The sequence below is a fragment of the Phyllosticta citribraziliensis genome, assembly GCF_038025025.1.
Source record: "Phyllosticta citribraziliensis strain CPC 17464 chromosome Unknown J3D65scaffold_14, whole genome shotgun sequence".
Classification (NCBI taxonomy): domain Eukaryota; kingdom Fungi; phylum Ascomycota; class Dothideomycetes; order Botryosphaeriales; family Phyllostictaceae; genus Phyllosticta; species Phyllosticta citribraziliensis.
The window spans coordinates 223,075-238,984 of record NW_027117351.1 but is presented as its reverse complement, the minus strand read 5'-3'; the positions used below and the strand labels follow the sequence as shown (position 1 = coordinate 238,984).

At 59.4% G+C, this 15,910-nt stretch overlaps 6 protein-coding genes across 6 annotated transcripts; 4 read left to right on the top strand and 2 right to left on the bottom strand.

Moving 5' to 3' along the window:
* Positions 1-81: 81 nt before the first annotated feature.
* On the top strand, positions 82-3,684 carry J3D65DRAFT_640532 (HEAT repeat protein-like protein). The gene is made up of 2 exons (XM_066801803.1): positions 82-365; positions 411-3,684. Exons 1-2 carry the CDS (start codon positions 336-338, stop codon positions 3,672-3,674), a joined length of 3,294 nt encoding a protein of 1,097 aa, XP_066650458.1. The 5' UTR covers positions 82-335; the 3' UTR covers positions 3,675-3,684.
* Positions 3,635-5,175, bottom strand: J3D65DRAFT_662530 (Emopamil-binding protein). The gene is made up of 3 exons (XM_066802635.1): positions 5,083-5,175; positions 4,373-5,020; positions 3,635-4,026 (listed from the first exon to the last, which is right to left on the bottom strand). Exons 2-3 carry the CDS (start codon positions 4,953-4,955, stop codon positions 3,818-3,820), a joined length of 792 nt encoding a protein of 263 aa, XP_066650457.1. The 5' UTR covers positions 4,956-5,020; positions 5,083-5,175; the 3' UTR covers positions 3,635-3,817.
* A 482-nt stretch (positions 5,176-5,657) lies between these two features.
* Positions 5,658-6,884, top strand: J3D65DRAFT_150072 (uncharacterized protein). The gene is made up of 2 exons (XM_066794077.1): positions 5,658-6,540; positions 6,711-6,884. The coding sequence occupies exon 1, from the start codon at positions 5,715-5,717 to the stop codon at positions 6,513-6,515; it is 801 nt and encodes a 266-aa protein (XP_066650456.1). The 5' UTR covers positions 5,658-5,714; the 3' UTR covers positions 6,516-6,540; positions 6,711-6,884.
* J3D65DRAFT_640526 (putative phosphatase regulatory subunit-domain-containing protein) lies at positions 6,247-9,245 on the bottom strand. Its single transcript, XM_066801802.1, has 3 exons — positions 9,083-9,245; positions 7,129-8,958; positions 6,247-7,072 (listed from the first exon to the last, which is right to left on the bottom strand). Exons 2-3 carry the CDS (start codon positions 8,866-8,868, stop codon positions 6,725-6,727), a joined length of 2,088 nt encoding a protein of 695 aa, XP_066650455.1. The 5' UTR covers positions 8,869-8,958; positions 9,083-9,245; the 3' UTR covers positions 6,247-6,724.
* A 3,133-nt stretch (positions 9,246-12,378) lies between these two features.
* On the top strand, positions 12,379-13,756 carry J3D65DRAFT_149967 (uncharacterized protein). The gene has a single exon (XM_066794075.1). The coding sequence runs from the start codon at positions 12,603-12,605 to the stop codon at positions 13,692-13,694; it is 1,092 nt and encodes a 363-aa protein (XP_066650454.1). The 5' UTR covers positions 12,379-12,602; the 3' UTR covers positions 13,695-13,756.
* Positions 13,757-14,857: 1,101 nt separating this feature from the next.
* On the top strand, positions 14,858-15,798 carry J3D65DRAFT_149984 (uncharacterized protein). Its single transcript, XM_066794076.1, has one exon. It carries the CDS (start codon positions 15,071-15,073, stop codon positions 15,638-15,640), a length of 570 nt encoding a protein of 189 aa, XP_066650453.1. The 5' UTR covers positions 14,858-15,070; the 3' UTR covers positions 15,641-15,798.
* Positions 15,799-15,910: the final 112 nt, after the last annotated feature.

The window sequence follows — 15,910 nt, the reverse complement described above, 5'->3', positions numbered from 1 at the left end:
GGTGTGGACGCGCGTTGGTGAGGAGCGGGGTGGAGGGAGATTGTAACGCGTTGGTGGTCGACTTTCAGGCGACGGGACGCGCTCCGACTCGGGCGGCATGCCATGGGAGGAGCTCTGACCGGCCGGGCCGAGTCTGTCCAGACCACCATCGTCACCACAACCTCAGTCGGAATCAAAGCGACCAGACACAAGCCAGCAGCACTTTGTTTCTGACATGGTATCGTCGGCACAATATCTCTCGCTCGCGTGACGACCAAGATCAACGCATTTGATCACCCGTTTCCTTGGGTGGGCATCTTTGCCATCTACTCACTTGGCATTTCCCATCTTGGAGCATGGAGCGCCGGCAGCAAATTTTCCATCTAGTAAGAAAGAATATTCAATGAAAACTTGCATCTAACACTCTACAGCTCAAGCCTCACTGCGTACAACTTTCGCAAGCTGTCCTCGAATTAGCAGCCAACAACGGAAACCCAAAGCAAGTCGTCGGCCGTCTCTCCAATCTGCTGGTTGCTCTCCGCGAGGCAGCCTCTACCCCCGACGCATTAGATGCCAAGCTCACCGACTATGTCTTTTTCCCCTTGTCGTATGTCTTGCGCGAGCGGGAAAAGCTCCCAGCCGCCGCCGTGGAGCTGACGCTCGAGTGCATCACCGTGCTTCTCCTATCAGGCTGGCGGTCAAACATGAATCCAGATTTGAGCCACCAGATTCTTCTACTGGCCACCGGCTTCGCGGGCGGCTCTCCGGGGCAGAAGGCCACCAACTCATCCGAGGAGTTGCAAACCGCGGCCTTTCGGTGCCTTGATCAGCTATTCACCAACTACAGAGAAAATGACTTGGCCCGAAAGTCCTTGACTGATGTCAAGAACATGGGTCCTCTAGGCCACTCCGTCATGGTCATTCTAGAAGGCATCCAAAACGGACCATCAACCAACGTCCAGGTTGCTGCTTCCAACGCCTTATTTGCCTGTTGTGTCGCCGTTCAGGACCGCGATGCCCTGGCCAGCATCATGCCCAAAATTGTCTCGACACTTTCGACTGTCCTGGTCCCTTCCACGCAACAGCGCCGCTCTTACAAGACGTTTCAACGCTCGCTCCAAACCCTCTCGCACCTGTTCAAAACCGTGTTGGCCGACGAATTCACAGAGAACCTACCCTCGACCACCGAAACGGGCGAGTCAGGAAAGCAGCTCAATCAATCCTGGCTCCAAGCAACAGCATCTTGGATCAAAAAGGCTTTGGCCAATGTCATTCGCATTCGACACCACGAGCGAAGCGAGGTTCGCCATGCGCTGCTAGATCTTTGCCTGGTTGTGCTGCAGGATTGCAAAACATCCCTCAAGGACTCGGCTGCGATGGTGGTTGAGACCATGGTCGTCCTTTGCGGTGCGGATGGAGACTCTAAAGCGACGAGTACTGTGCGCCACGTCCTCCTGGCCGACCCTAAATTTGTTGGGCTGTTGAGGTCGGCGATTCACAATTGGGCCATTTCCCTGCCCAGGGTGATGACGAGTTCTGACGAGAGTGTAAAGCGGACGACTATCAAACAAATCTCGACGGCTTACCACCTGCTTTCCGAACTTGGAGTCGATCTGGGACTTGTTGATCGCACATTGGCACTGAATCTGCGCGATGGCATCTCAACAGCACTTTTGGAGTCGTCTAAGAAGAAGGAGATTGTCGAGACAAGCACGGTGGCTCCCTCAATGGACTTGATTGCGTCAACAGCTCCTGGAGCTTCTCTCGAGTTTGAACAGATACTGTACGAAAACGAATCCCAGCGAGCCATTGCGGCAGACTTGAGACGGCTTGTTGAAAACGTGAGCATGTCCAAATCGTCCTCGACGGCAGCAAGGGAGCTCGTGGAAACCCTACACTTATCCCGGGGCGCGCAGCAGATAGCCAGCTTCTGGACTGCTCTGCAGCTCCTCCGCTCCGAAAACCGACAAGACTCGATATTGAACGATTTCCTCGCCATAGACGACGGCGCCATGTCTCCGCACGAGGAGCTCCTGGAGGAACTGTACTCGTTTTCGCTGGACACGCTCCAACAACACCACGTCGAAGCACCACACGACTGGCGGATCCAAGCGCTTGCGCTCGAGACGATAGCGTTCCAAGCGCAAAAGCTCAGAGACGAGTTTCGCATCGAGCTCGTCGACGCCCTCTACCCCATCGTCCACCTCGTCGGCTCATCTCACTCGAACCTGCGTTCCCACGCCGCCACGGCACTCAACATCATCGCCGCGGCGTGCGGCTACAGCTCAGTCAGCGCGCTGATTGTCGAGAACGTCGACTACCTCGTCAACGCCGTGGCGCTCAAGCTCAACACGTTCGACATCAGCCCGCAGGCGCCGCAGGTGCTGCTCATGATGATCAAACTGAGCGGGCCCAGCTTGCTGCCGTATCTCGACGATCTCGTCGGCAGCATCTTTGCGGCTCTCGAGAGCTTCCACGGGTATCCGCGGTTGGTGGAGCTGCTGTTTCGGGTGCTCAGGGGCATTGCGGACGAGGGCGTCAAGACGCCGCAGCTCGCCATTACATCCGGCCAAGTGTCGGATGCACATGTTGAGCAGATGACCAGCATCCAGGACGTCCTCGCCGTTCTCGACGACTTGCAGGTGAGGGAGGCAAAGCAAGACGATCCCGTTGAGCTGGGTAAAGCAGAGTTCCCACGAGCACCTTGGAAGGACGCCGACAAGGGCAAAAGCTCTCTGATCGAAGAAATCGACGACGAAGACGAACAAGAAGAAGAAGGACCAGCTCCACCATCAGCACCAGACCCGCCCCCGCCCGCCCCCGCCACCTACGCGCTCCTCCTCAAAATCACCTCTCTCACCCAACACTACCTGTCCTCCCCTTCGCCAACATTGCGCACCTCGCTGCTCTCCCTCCTCAGCACCACGCTGCCGCCGCTCGCCAAGCACGAAAACACGTTCCTCCCGCTCGTCAACACGCTCTGGCCGACGCTCGTCCCGCGCCTCGCCGACCGGGAGGCGTACGTCGTCGAGGGCGCCTGCGACGTCATGGCCATCATGTGCGCGCACGGCGGCGACTTCATGCGCGGCCGCGTCGACGCCGTGTGGAGGGACTTGCTGCGTCTGTACGAGACGGGCGGCGCGTCGTCGTCGTCGGCGGCAAGTAGAGCATCATCGTCAACATCAGCATCAAACAAGCCATCCATGCTCTCACTGCCTTCTCGCCCCAAACCCCTTTCCTCCTCGTCTCCCTCTCCCTCTCCCTCTCCTTCGTCTCCCGCACCGCCACAACCAGCACAGCAAACCACGCTCTACACCACCGCCCCCTCGCGCATCATCCGCGCCGCGCTGACTCGCCTCTTCGCCGCCATCGTCGCGCACGTCTCCATCTCTGACCGCGCGTTCGACCAGGCGCTCGCGCTGCTGCTGCCGTTGCTCGTCGCTGCCAAAGACAACACCAATGAAGCAGCCGCAGCCGTACTCGCGGCATTCGAACAGCGCAACGCCGACGCCGTGTGGCTGGCGCTGGTGGTGTACGAGGGGCAGAAGACGGCGTCTGATGCCGGCGCGCATACAGATACCAAGGTCGAAGAGCTGGTGGGGTGGCGGCGGCCGCGGGACGTGCGTTTGAATTTGAGCACGAACTTGAATTCGAGCTTGAGAGATCGGCGTGTGGAGTTTGCTAGGGTGTGGTAACGAGATAGGGGTGGGGGCGTGGGATGGAGGAGGGGAGGTGGACAGGTGGTGGAATAGATATCAAGGCAATGTACAATGCGCACGTAGACCACACCAAACAAGCCAACGCTATCCCTTTATTCTCCACCCGCGGACACAGACAGCTACAGCCTCTTCTTCCCCTCCCCCTCCTGCTCCCTTTCCTCCCCAACACCAACGTCCGCAACCGCCACATACGCCCGCCGCAGCACCCACAGCGGGAAAAACACCCACAGCAGATTGAAAAAGGACAGGTACAGATACTTGTACATCCAGTTGCTGGTGTCCAGATTGGGGCTGCCGGTCAGCCATTCGGGGGCGAATGTCATCCAGCCTGTTAGAGGGGAGAGGGTTAGCTGTGATGGATAGGAGAAAGGGGGAGGGATGACAGGGGTTTATGGGGGAGGGTTGGTAAGTGAGGATGGGCGATGTTGGACCCTGAGACCCTCTTTTCGCTGCCTGGCGGCGCCCCCCTGGTTTGCCTAGCGCCGGAGGGGGTTGCCAAGCAGGGTTCAGGGGGGTGAGGTGGCGGGTAGGGTAGGTAAGGGAGCGCGTCCAGTCCGCGGCGACCCGAATTGAACGCGCTGCACTCGAGCCAGCGTCTCGCCTCACGCGGTTGTTGCTTCCACAACAAAAAAAGAGAAAAGAGGGAGAAGAAGAGAAAGAAAGACGCAACTCACCACCATACAGCTCCCCCGTCGCCAGCACCGTCATCCAAAACCAACTGCGCCCACTGACCCCCTTCCCCTTGCCCTTCTTCCCCGCAGAACCGCTCGCCCTCCGCCACGCCCCCCTCCTCACCCCCTCGGCACACACAACCGCCAACGGCGCCCCCACCACCACAGTCAGCAGCTCCAAACTGACAACCCCCGTGTCGCTGCCGCCCCACCGCCGATCCGCCTTGGCGTATTCCTGCCACAGCCGGCTGAAGGGCCCGCTGCCGTAGAAGGCGCCGTAGAGGCGGGTCGGGTCGGCGAGCCAGTGCGTTCCGGGGGGGAGAGGCTCAAAAGTGTCCGGGGATTGTAGAGAGGACCGAGGAGCCGACACAAAAAACACGTTCCACAAAAAGCTGCCCTCGAAGACGGCGTGGATGGCGGCGTCGAAGGCGTGCCAGACGAACAGCACTCGTGCCGCGGCGCCGGCCGAGCGGGGCAGCAGGCGCAGCGAGAGGGCGTGGGCGAGGGCCAGCGCGGCGACGGTGCCCAGGAGCGAGAGGATGGTTGTGGCGTCGATTGAGACTGGGGACGGCGAGGAGGTTGACATCGTGGGCGGGCGGGTTTGCGTGGTGTGGTGAGGTGAGGTGAGGTTGTGAGGTTGTGGTGGGTGCGCTGGCATCGTTGGTCATGTTAGCGGAGGATGCTGCTGCAGTCGTAGCGGCCGACTTCCTTACCGTGCTGTGCCTCTACCTGTAGAGACGGACGTTCAATTGCGCTGTCCCTTCTCTTCTCTTCTCCCCCCCTCTTCCCTTCTATAACCCCGCGCAAAAAAAAAAAAAAAAAAAGAAAAAAAGAAAAAAAGCGGTCAACCACCTATGACGACGCGACGCGCAGCTCCACACAAAACACCCTGGGTAAGGTAATCAAGCGAGCAAAAAACGCGGCGGCGACAGACAGCTCTCCGTTCGTCCACTCGTTCAATCGGTCGGCGGTGGCGGTGAAGCGCTGCGCTGCGTCGCGACGATGGCGAAGCGGAGCCAGAGGCGAGACGCGGAGACGGACGGCACGACGGGAGAGAGGGTACAGGTCGAGAGGTCGGGAAGGTCGGGGAGGGAAGACGCGTCGACCGTCAACCGTCTCAATCCATCATTGGCTGCCCGGCGCGCGCAGGGATCATGGCAGCGGGTCGGCGGCGGGCGGTGGGGAATTTTTCCTCTGCATGGACGAGGGAGGGTGGCGTGGGGTCATGGGGAGGTGCAACACCACAACACCGTAGATAGCAGCCGAGTCGCGTCACAAGCACGTCACTCACGAGAAAAGCAGAGACCAGAGCAGAGCAGACGAGCAGAAAACCATCGCATACTACATGAACCAAGCCCCATTCCATGTTTTTGCTATTTTCTCTTCTACATGCAGCCAAGACAAGACGAGCGGCCGGCCACGCGCCGCGGGCGGGATAAGGAAAAAAAAAAAAAAAATTATCGTCCCCATCATTGTGGGCGTAGGTGGTGGACTGGTGGTGCCAAAGCTTCACAATTCAATTGCTCTTCTCTTCTCTTCGCTTCTTCATATGCCTCGCCCTTGCCGTGCCTGCCTGCCTCAACTCATCGTCTCCCGTCCGTCCGTCCGTCCATCCATCGAAGCACGAAAAATAGAGAGATGGAAATGCTGCATCGTGTACAGTAAGAGCAAAAGGAAAGCAAAACTACAACAGTCGAAAGACAACATCGACAAACGCGAACGAAACAAACGAGCGCAACTTTTGAGCATTCCACCCCACCCACACCACACCTCATCCACCCATTCATCCCATCACTACTACCAACGAGACAAGACGGCGGCAACGACGGGCAAAGCACATCAAGCAGCTAGAGGAACAACAAGACGAGGAGTAGTAGCCGCTTCTTGGGAGTACTACACAGGCTGTCTATTAAAAGAGGAATCAAAGAGGAGAGAGAGCGGGAGAGAGAGAGAGAGAAGAGAAAGAGAAAGAAGCAGCAGCAGCAGCACAACACCGTCCCAAACTCCGTCCCGGTGCAAAAAGCCGTTTCCCCCAAAACCCAAAAGCAGCAAGAACGCGCAAGAAGAAGAAAAAGTCGATTATGCAGAGCCCCCCCGCACAACACAAAAAACAATTTCCGGTAATGCATGTCGTCAAAACGCATGAGGATAATGATGCAAAGCCGGCCAAGGCCACCACCGCCGCCTCCCCGCGTGTGCGTGTGTCAGCCGTGAAGCCCCGGCCGTTATAAAAAGAGAGGACGCTTTTGAACTTTTCCGGTCTGCCTTTCGGCACCACCAGTCCATCGCATCGTCACCGATCCCATCTCGTAACTGCGTCATCGTATCCACACTTCGTGAGCCCCCCACCGTCCCCTAGCCGAGAATCGCCTTGGGCGTGTGAGAATCAAGGAAAATGCCTCCATGCATGTTGTTGTTGTAGGGATATCCAAAAGAAACCGGGGGCGTGGTGCGATCGCCAAAGTCGGAACCTGTCACCGGTCCGGGCGATCCCGACCTCGACAGAAAAGGGCTCGCCGACCGTGGCGGCACCTTTTCGTCGTCTGCCCCATCGAGCGCCGCCGGCGGAGCCTCCTGGGGAGGGCTAAAGCTGCCCGAAACCGACCCACGAGGACTGACGGCCGCGTCGTCCTGGTCGAAAGTGCCATCCGTTGCCACGGCCTGGGGAGCCGACGACTGAGACGTATTCTTCCGGGATCCAAACTGTTGCCGTGTCAGTGTCGGGGAGCATAGTGGCCATCGTGGACGGAGGGACGTACGAAGCAATATTTCTGGATGAGTTCGTTGTATTCTGCCGACTTGAGGTCCGGCTTCTCCGACGACAACTGGTCCGGCCGCGGGGCGTTGAGGTTGGTTGGGGCCGGGGCGTCGCCTTGCCTTGCAAAGTAGTCGGTTCGGGGCTTGCTGCCTTTGCCGCTTGGGGCCTGCTTGCCCGTGGGGATGGCGGCAGTGAGAGAAGCACCGAAGTCGTACCGCGATGCAAAGGCCTGGGGATTGTTCTGGGCCGCTTGGTCGGGAAATCGGCGCTGTGCCTTGCTCTTCTTAAAGCGGAGTGGAGCGGTCGAGTCAAACTCAAACTTGGAATCGAACGCGTGCCCAAAATCGTCATCCATGGATGCGGGCATCGAACGCGGGCGAGCCGACTGTGGGGAATGTCTGCTGCGCGGGATCGCCCCGAGCGTGCCAGCTGCTGGTCCTTGCTTGGAACCTTTGGTCTTGATGGTCTTTTTGATAAAGTCGGCCTGGTAGTTCATCGAGTTGTTGTTGTCCCAGAACTCCTGTCCATTGACGTTGTAGCGGACGCACAGAAGCATCGTCTTGGACTCGAGGTGTGCCTGGTCAGCCAACTTGATGTTGAAGACGAAGCGGTCGTAGCCGTCGTTGGTTTGTTTTCTCCGCACGTCATTGTTGTACTCGGCCACGACTTCGGACGTCGTCTTCCAGTAGTCGAGCGTGAAGCGGGCGACGACGAACTTGTGAAAGGCAATGTTTGCAACGGCGACGTGACCGATGAGGGTGCTGGTATCTTGCGAGAGGCAAATCTTCTCGACCCGGATGGGCTGGTGTTGCCTTTCGAACGAGTCCCGAGGGAAGTTGGTCAGCCGCAGCTCCCACTCGACCTTTTCACGACGGGTGTATTCGTCGCCAAAGGGGTACTCGTGCTCGCTGTCGTAGGCCTCCACCGGCGAGGAGCCTGCACTGACGGCGATGGGCCGGTCGACCTGGAGAAAGTGGCGGACCTGTTCGATATCATCGTTGAAATGCACGGCCTTGGAAAAGGATGGTGTTCCAGGCATGCTAGACGGTCGACGGCGGTTACGGGACGTCGGTCTCAAGGCGGGCTTGACGAGCTCGCCGGACTTTTTGCGGAGTAACGGCGGTTTCATCGTCAAGCCGTCATCCTCGCTGCTGTCATCCGACGTCTGGATGGGCGACTCGGTGAGCTCGTTGTGGCTGGAAAGAGCGATTTCGCTGGTGGACCGCGAGTGGGAGATTTTGCGAGCCTCGGCGGATAGGGCAGGCCTGGCAACGGCGGCGGCGGCCGGGGAGAGCAGCGAGTCGCTGGGCCGGCGCTCGGGCGAGTGGCCTCGCTTCAGCTCAATCGACTGCAAGGCCTCGTGCAGCTCAGCAATCTTTCCAGAGGTCCGGCCTCGCTCATCGTCGTCCGAGTTTTGCACCGAGTCTGGAGGCGTCGATTCAGCACCTACGGGTATCAATAGCTTGATCGACGGCGGAGTCGGGTGGTGTGCAGTACCATTCGCCGTCACCTGGCCGTTGGAGGCATTCTGGGGCTGCGTGGCTTGCGAGATTGACGGGCTGCGGCGGTGCTTGCTCAGGTAGGCGGTCGACGAGAGGGAATGCGGCAATTGAGGACGGCGGGGAGAGGTGGACGACTGCGGGCTCTGGGAGGCTTCGCTGTAGGAATGGTTGCGACTGAGGATGGGACTGGTGGGCTTCGACGACGCGGGAGACCGTTGGGAGGGTGGCGTGTAAGGCATCCGGCCGGCTTGACACGGGTGTCGAGAGGGTAGGTGCAAGAATTGGAGAACTCAGGACGAAGAGAGCATCACAAGAAGTAGGCAGAGGACCTGTCAGAGCGACGTCAGCAAGAGTGGTTCGGGTGGAGAAATGTCGAGGTGGTGTGACAGGAACCGGAACCGGAGTTGCGAGTTGCTGGGGCGCCAGAGTTGGCGGGAGAAAGGGACGACGCACTGAACCTGAAGATGAACAAGGCGAATTAGGTCGACGTCGTGGGCAAACAACCGAATGCCGGACGGGAGGGTCGCCGTGGAGTCGTGGTTGTTGGAGTCGTCGTCGTCGGCGTCGTCGTCACGGTCAGAGGCTGGCGGAGAAGGCTCCTGCCTGTGACGGAGGGTGGTGGTGGTGGTGGTGGTGGTGGGAGAGGATGGAAGTCGATTGGCGACCGAGTGGAGTGATAAGAGCCAGGCGATGCGAGGCGAGGCGAGGCGGAGAAGAAGAAGGAGGATTATTAACAGCGTCGGCGGGAGCGGGAGGGAAGAAGATGGTTTGGCCCGAGGAGGAGGTGTTGAGAAGGTATTGGGGCAGCGTTGACAGTCTAAATCCTGTACCGCCGTGGATTTGGCTTGGCCTGCAGAGCTTCGAGAACCAGGGCGATCCCAACCGACCAGGATGCTAGAGCGAAGCGTTGAAGGATTCGCTGCGCGACGTGCTGATCGGGGTACTTTGGTCGACAAAGAGGCCTTTGTCCGCAACCATCAATCAACGAGTCGCCCCCGGTCGGGTCGGTGATGGTCGCACCCCTGCCAGCCAGTGTAAGCGAAGCGAACAGGTCCCCTCCCCTCTCCAGGCCCCGTCCCCCGTCCCCAGTCCCCCAGTCGCCGTCCCCAGGCCCACATCTAGTGCCCACAGCCCACAGTGACAGGGAGCCCACTCATTGCCCGCCCTCTTCTTCTCCACCTCAACTCAACCTCGCCAATTATTCTGACTTCCTCTCTCACGACACTCTCTCACCCTCAATCCGCATCGCATCCTCGCCTCCTCGCCTGACATCATCCCAGCGCTCCCCGCCCACGTCTGCAAGCGGCGCTGGAATGCGGCGCTCGAGCCGGCCGTGGTAGCGCATCAGCGGCGGGCCTCGTCGCGGTTAGGCGGCATGCTAGATAACAAGCCACACCATCCCTCTCCCTCTCCGTCGCCCTCCCTGCACTGCAGTGCCGTGCTCACACCAACCCCAACCCGTGCGTGCCGGACGCCTGCAGCGCGAGAAGCACCACCATGGCCCTCACCGCCCCAGCCTGAAACTCATCTGTCGCTGCTTCTCCGCAGTGCGCCTGCTTGCAAAATGGAATTGGTGCTCGTGTGCAACCCTGCCACAACCACAGCCAGCCCAGGTCTCCACCAGATCCCTGGCTACTCGTATCGTCAAGTCTCCTTTTTGGCAGCCATGACTAGTGAGCACCTGTCGTCGTCGGCGGGTGGCGCAATGGCGCCAAGCCCACGTCTTTTTTGCCCGGGGCGTGCGGTGCTAGGTGGGCAGGAGTACAAACGGTTTGCTTTGGCGGCGCTTGCGGTTACCAGCAGATGGACGAAAAGGAGATCAGCCATGCTGCGCGTCTGTGCTGCTGTCGTTGTGGTTTTGAGGGGTGGAGGAATTCAACCGTCAGCCTCCGCGCTGGCCGTGAGGGAGAGAGGGAGAGGGAGTGGTGAGAGAAAGTTTCTGCCGGCCCCGCCACCTCAACCTCGACCTCGACCCTCGGCCGCCACTCACCGCCCGGCTGGCCTATCGATCCCGATCCAGCGTGTCGGGTATTGTAGAGCCACAGCAAGGGATGGGTCCTGTACGTGGGCACAACATGGTCCATCGCACGCTTTCGGTTCTTGTCAACCACGACGACAAGACTCCCTACGCCTAGTCCAGGGTAGGTAGTGGCCTCGCCTCCGGTCTCGCGTGCCCCGACGCGTCTGACAACCCACACGCACTTGATACAAGGCCAACAAAAGTCAAAATCTTGCCTTTTCTTCCGGTTGCCTCCCCTTCCCTTCGCTTGTCCTCTCGGCCCGATCGGTTGGGATCCTCGCCGCTCTGATCGGGCGATGCTCTCAAGGAACTGCTTCTTTCAACCTCGTTTCTTTTGTCGTCGTCGTCGTCGTCGTCGTCGTCGTCCTTGTCCTCTCCACCTGCAGCCACGGCAGCCAGTGCCAACGCCGGTGCTACCGCTACTCGACTACTGCAATACCAAGACTCCAATCGGCTCCATGGCCGCAGGCCTCGAGCAACGTTTCCCATCCAGTAGCTGAGGCACGCAAAGTTGCTGTCTTTGCATGCGAGAAAACTCAATTGCCATGAGTCGCTTCGGCCAAGCTTCACCTTTTGCAGCCAAACACCGGTACATCCGCCGCCGCTAGCCCTAAACGGGCCTGCTGAGGATGTTTTTTCAAAGCCCACGACTCTGTGGCGACCTGCGCTGCAGATCACTCTGCACGGAGCCTCGATATCTCGACGTCAACTCGGTCCGTGTTCTTGACTTCTCATTGAGCCCCATTCTGCATTCCACACCTCTCTCCGGACTACACTCCACCTCGCCCACATCTCCATCACTTGCAGAGACCTTTTCCCTCTTGGACCCCAACCCATGAAACACCTCGCGCACCATCTAAATGGACAGACAGGCCGTTACACGCTCTTGGGACCAATGCAAACTCCACACCCACCTGCCACTTTGCCGCCTTGATGCTGTCAACGACGACCTTACTGCACGCTTGCAAGCATGAATCCTCACCGCTCCGCCCTCGATGCGGCCACCTGATGGCTTTCGAGACGCTCCGCTAGATACTGCCCAAACACCACGCCATGCTAAGCAATGCTTAGTGGCGAGCGGGTCAGCCTAGCGGGCGCGCATTGCGGGGAAGCCTGTCGCTCGTCAACGCAAATTCTGCTGCTTCAAAAGAGACTTGCCATCCCCGGCCGTTGAGCTACCGGTCAGCTCGCGCTTCCCTGCGACCACCTGTGGCTGGTACCCCACGCTACCACCCCAGATGCGCCGTGCCATGGCGAATAATTCACCGCCGGATGCGAATGCGCCTGGATGCCCATCTACCTCTCATACATGCGCATTGCGGCTCTAGGGCATTTATTTGGCCATCTATCGTATCGCGCTTGGCGCGGCCGGCCTGCGTCTCCTCCGCAACGGAGCTGAAGTCCCGCAATACACTAAACTTTTCTCTCCACACCGTCCTCGCCTCTTTCTCTCCTCAACGCTTTCATCCATCTAGATTGCCAATGCCAGGCCTCCAGCGTGCCTAGCCCGCCGCCCGTCTCCGTCCGTCGCGGCCGGTTCCGCTCTCATCTGATGGTGCTCTGATTTTTGAGGCCAGGTCCTTCGTCCGTGTCCGTATCAACCGGACCGGCTACCGAAAAAGGGTGTCGTTCTCGCCGTCCTGTTCCGTTTCGACGGCAAAATACGGGAAGACACTTCTGAACATTCAGTGCCCGGCCAGCAAAGTGCTCTATCGCGTCGGATAGCTGAAGTCATGGGCCCAGCACGCAAGCAAGTCCCGTCAGTCAGCTCCCTGCGCGGGAAGTAAAACAAACTCTATGCCCACGCCAAAAAGGTCGGCGTGCGGACCGGGGCCCCACTGAACAGAGTGTAGCGAATGCGTGGTGACGACACCTCTCCGTGACAGACTCGTCCTTGTCCTTGCAACGCTGAATGGGCCTCCCGTCTGAGCGTTCGGACTCGGAAGCGCATGGATGTCGTCTCTTGGGGACTCTTGGAGAGAGACGAAACGGGTCTCTGGATGCCAGCCAGCCAGGCGCTCGCTCGTATGTACTGGTGTGATGTTTGGCACGCCCGCAGCAGCTAATCGCAAACACGCGGCGCGTCGTGGGCGCGAGCTTATCTGCTTGCCTGCTTGCTCAGCTCACTTTTGGCAGTGGTCGGCCACCCGGCCGGATGTGGTAAGCTGCGGTCCGCTTCCCCCGGATCTGCCACCCATCGCATCTTTTCGAGGCCATCGCCACACATCGCAAACATCACGCATGGCTGTTTTCGAAAAAGGTCTTCGGCGGTCGCCACAGCACTACTCCGACTACGCTTACCACTGCTGCTGCCGCGCCTCGACTTCCCCTTTCTCGCCCAGCCGAGGCGCTTGTCCGCGAACCTACTCACTCGACTCGAGCTTTTTTGCTGCAGCTGCAGCATGTTTTCTTCTCCTCGTTCCGCGTTTCTCCTTTCCTTTTCCTCTTGTTCTTCTCCCTCCCCCTAGTCCCCCCTGTCTGTCTATCCGTCCATCCACGGCATCCAAGGCGACGACTTTTCTGGGCAATGGCCGCAATAGGTCCTATCCTGCAAGTGACGGACTTTTTCCCTCGCTGCTTGCTTGCTTGCTTGTTACCTACCCCTGCCCGCCTTGCTACACGTTTCCAACTCTCTCCTCGCTCGCGCTCGTCTTCCCCTCCCTCTTCGCCCGTTCTTCTTTTCTTTCTCCACGGCCTCCTCTCCTCCCGCTCGCCTTACCCCACTCACTCACTCACTCACTCATTCACGCTCTCCATCTGGACTACTTGGCGCGCTGCCGATCAGGCCGCAGTACCCTCGAGCTGTTTCCCCATCCGTCGCAGCAGCCGGGGCAAGAAAAGCCTGCGCCTCCATCTCTGTCTCCTGACCGGTCGTCGTCGTCGTCGTCGTCCTCGGCGCAACCTACCCATGAAAAATATTCGTCGGTCGATGGGATGGGATGGATGCGATGGGCGCGCCGCCGCAGCAGCGAGAGAGCGCACATCTTCCACCACCCACACATAGCTAACCAACTCGTCCTGACTCGCCTCGTCTCGTCACTTTAACCGTTTTCCCCATCTTGCCCCGTGTGGCCGTCCAACCACGTCCACCTGCACCACACCCACACCCTCGCCCATCTCTGCCCGCTCCTCCCTCCCTCCCTCCCTTCCTCCCGCGCCGCCCGCGTGCCTTATTCCTTTCGTTCTTGCGTTGGCTGCGTTGGCTGCGTTGGCTGCGTTGGCTGCTGGCCTTGTTCCTGCCAGGCAGCCAGGCAGCCCCTTTTCTGCACACCCTCACCCTCTTCTGCCGTCGCTCTTCCGTTTTGCGCCTGGTACATGCAGGTTAGGCGGGCAGGCTGGATGGAGGTGGGATGGGGAGGGGAGGGGAGGGGATCGTCAGGCACCGCACCATACCGCAGCATACCACACCATACCATACCGCCCGTTCGTGTAGGTACTTACCTAGGCATGTACGCATGTACAGGCCATTCAGTCAGTCAGCCAGTCAGGCAGTCAGTCGGTCAGCAGAGGAGGCAGGTTGTAGGTTGTAGGTTGTAGATTAAAGGTAAAAGAAAGGCGGCTAAACTCTGCTGGTCGTCGGCGAGCTCGGTACGGTACGGTGCGTGTCGTATTGCACGTACGTGCTGGTAGTACTGGTAGGGCGATCTATGTGTCTTCTCTTTTGGTAGGTGTTTTATGAAAGGTGCTGGTGCGCGCGTTGTGGAGAGGGGTACATGTAGGTAGGTAACGACGGATCGGATAGGTGCCGTGGTGGTGACGATGGCGATGCATGACGTCACACCCACTCTACCCTACCTACGTCCCCCAACGCACCCCTTCACATACCCTCTTCAACATTCACACACCCATCACGCGCGGTCCCAAAAAGACAGCAGAGACTGTAGAAACAGGCGCGATACGAAAAGGGAGGACGACTACAGGCGGTGCATTATCTACACGACGAAGACTATTTGCATTGTGTACCCGTACTAGTCAAACACTTTATAGGCTTTGAGTGGAAAAGTAATATGCAATTCTTCTCTTCTGTGGCTTGACTTGCTATATCATAGGAGTGTTTTCTCTTGTGGAGGCTCTGTGTCTGCTGATACAAGAGGCGCCTTGGTACGTGGCTACCTGATGCCCCTGGGTGGCCAGTCAGCTAGCTAGCAAGCTGCTCGTTCGTCCGTTCGTTCGCTGGGTGCGTGTGTAGCCGCTTGGGCATCTGTGCTTGGCTGGGTCGTATGGTTAATCGCCTCGTCTGTCTATCCGTGTATCCATCCATCCATCCATCGTACGACGACAGGCTGGTCTGGCTCACGGCCAATGGGTCAGTCGGTCAGCCTGTCAATGGGGGGACGGTCGACAGTGCATCTACTCCACGCGGGGGGAGCGCAGGGAGGGAGGGAGGGGAATGAGGAGAGAATGGATAGACCGGTGCATGCATGGTGCGCCGCCGCCTTGTCGTCCGTGGTGGGGTGGCGTGGTGGGCATTGAACGACTTCCACTGCAGAGGAGTGGACGCGCGAGATACAGAACGGGGGAGAGACATGATGAGATGCCAGGCGGGCAGCGGAGTCGCGGGAGAAGGGGAAGGGGTCGTAAGAGTGTCCGCAGGGGCGCCAATTGAGGGCATGGCATGGCGTGGCCTGGTGAATGAGCATATGAGTGACATGCAAAGGGTAGGAGGACGGAGGGAGGGAGCGTCGAGCCAGCTTACGTCCTTGCCCGCCGTGCCCGTCTGCTCTCCTCGAAGCAATCCTGGCCAACGGCCGACGAGCAGGTTCAGGCTACTACTGCTGCCACTGCTCCTCCTCTACCTGCTCCGCGGACCAGACCACGCCATAACATGGGCCAGACCACGGCCAGACGAGCGGCCAGACATCGAGAGAGATGAGGAGGCCGGAGAGCAGATCCCGAATGAAGCCCACAGCCGGCTACTGCTGCTGCCGCCGGCTAGGGTCTTCTGTCTGTCTCCATCTCTGTCTCCGTCCGATCGCTCGTCCGTTCGATGATGCGTTTCTCCGCACGAGCATGCCGCCTGCCTGCCTGCCTCCCTCCCTCCCAGTGGCCGCCGCCGCTGCTGCTGCGAGCGACCCAACGCAGGGCAAAAGGCGCAGCGCAGGGCAGCGCAGCGCGGCTGAGATGACTCATCTGGGGTAGACATGCAGGCAGGCAGGCAGGCGTGTAGATGACTGCCGCATGGATGAGGGAGGAGGGATGATGATGGGGCGAGGCGTCCGGTGGAGAAGGACAGGCAAGGATTGAGGCGATGCTGGTCGCGC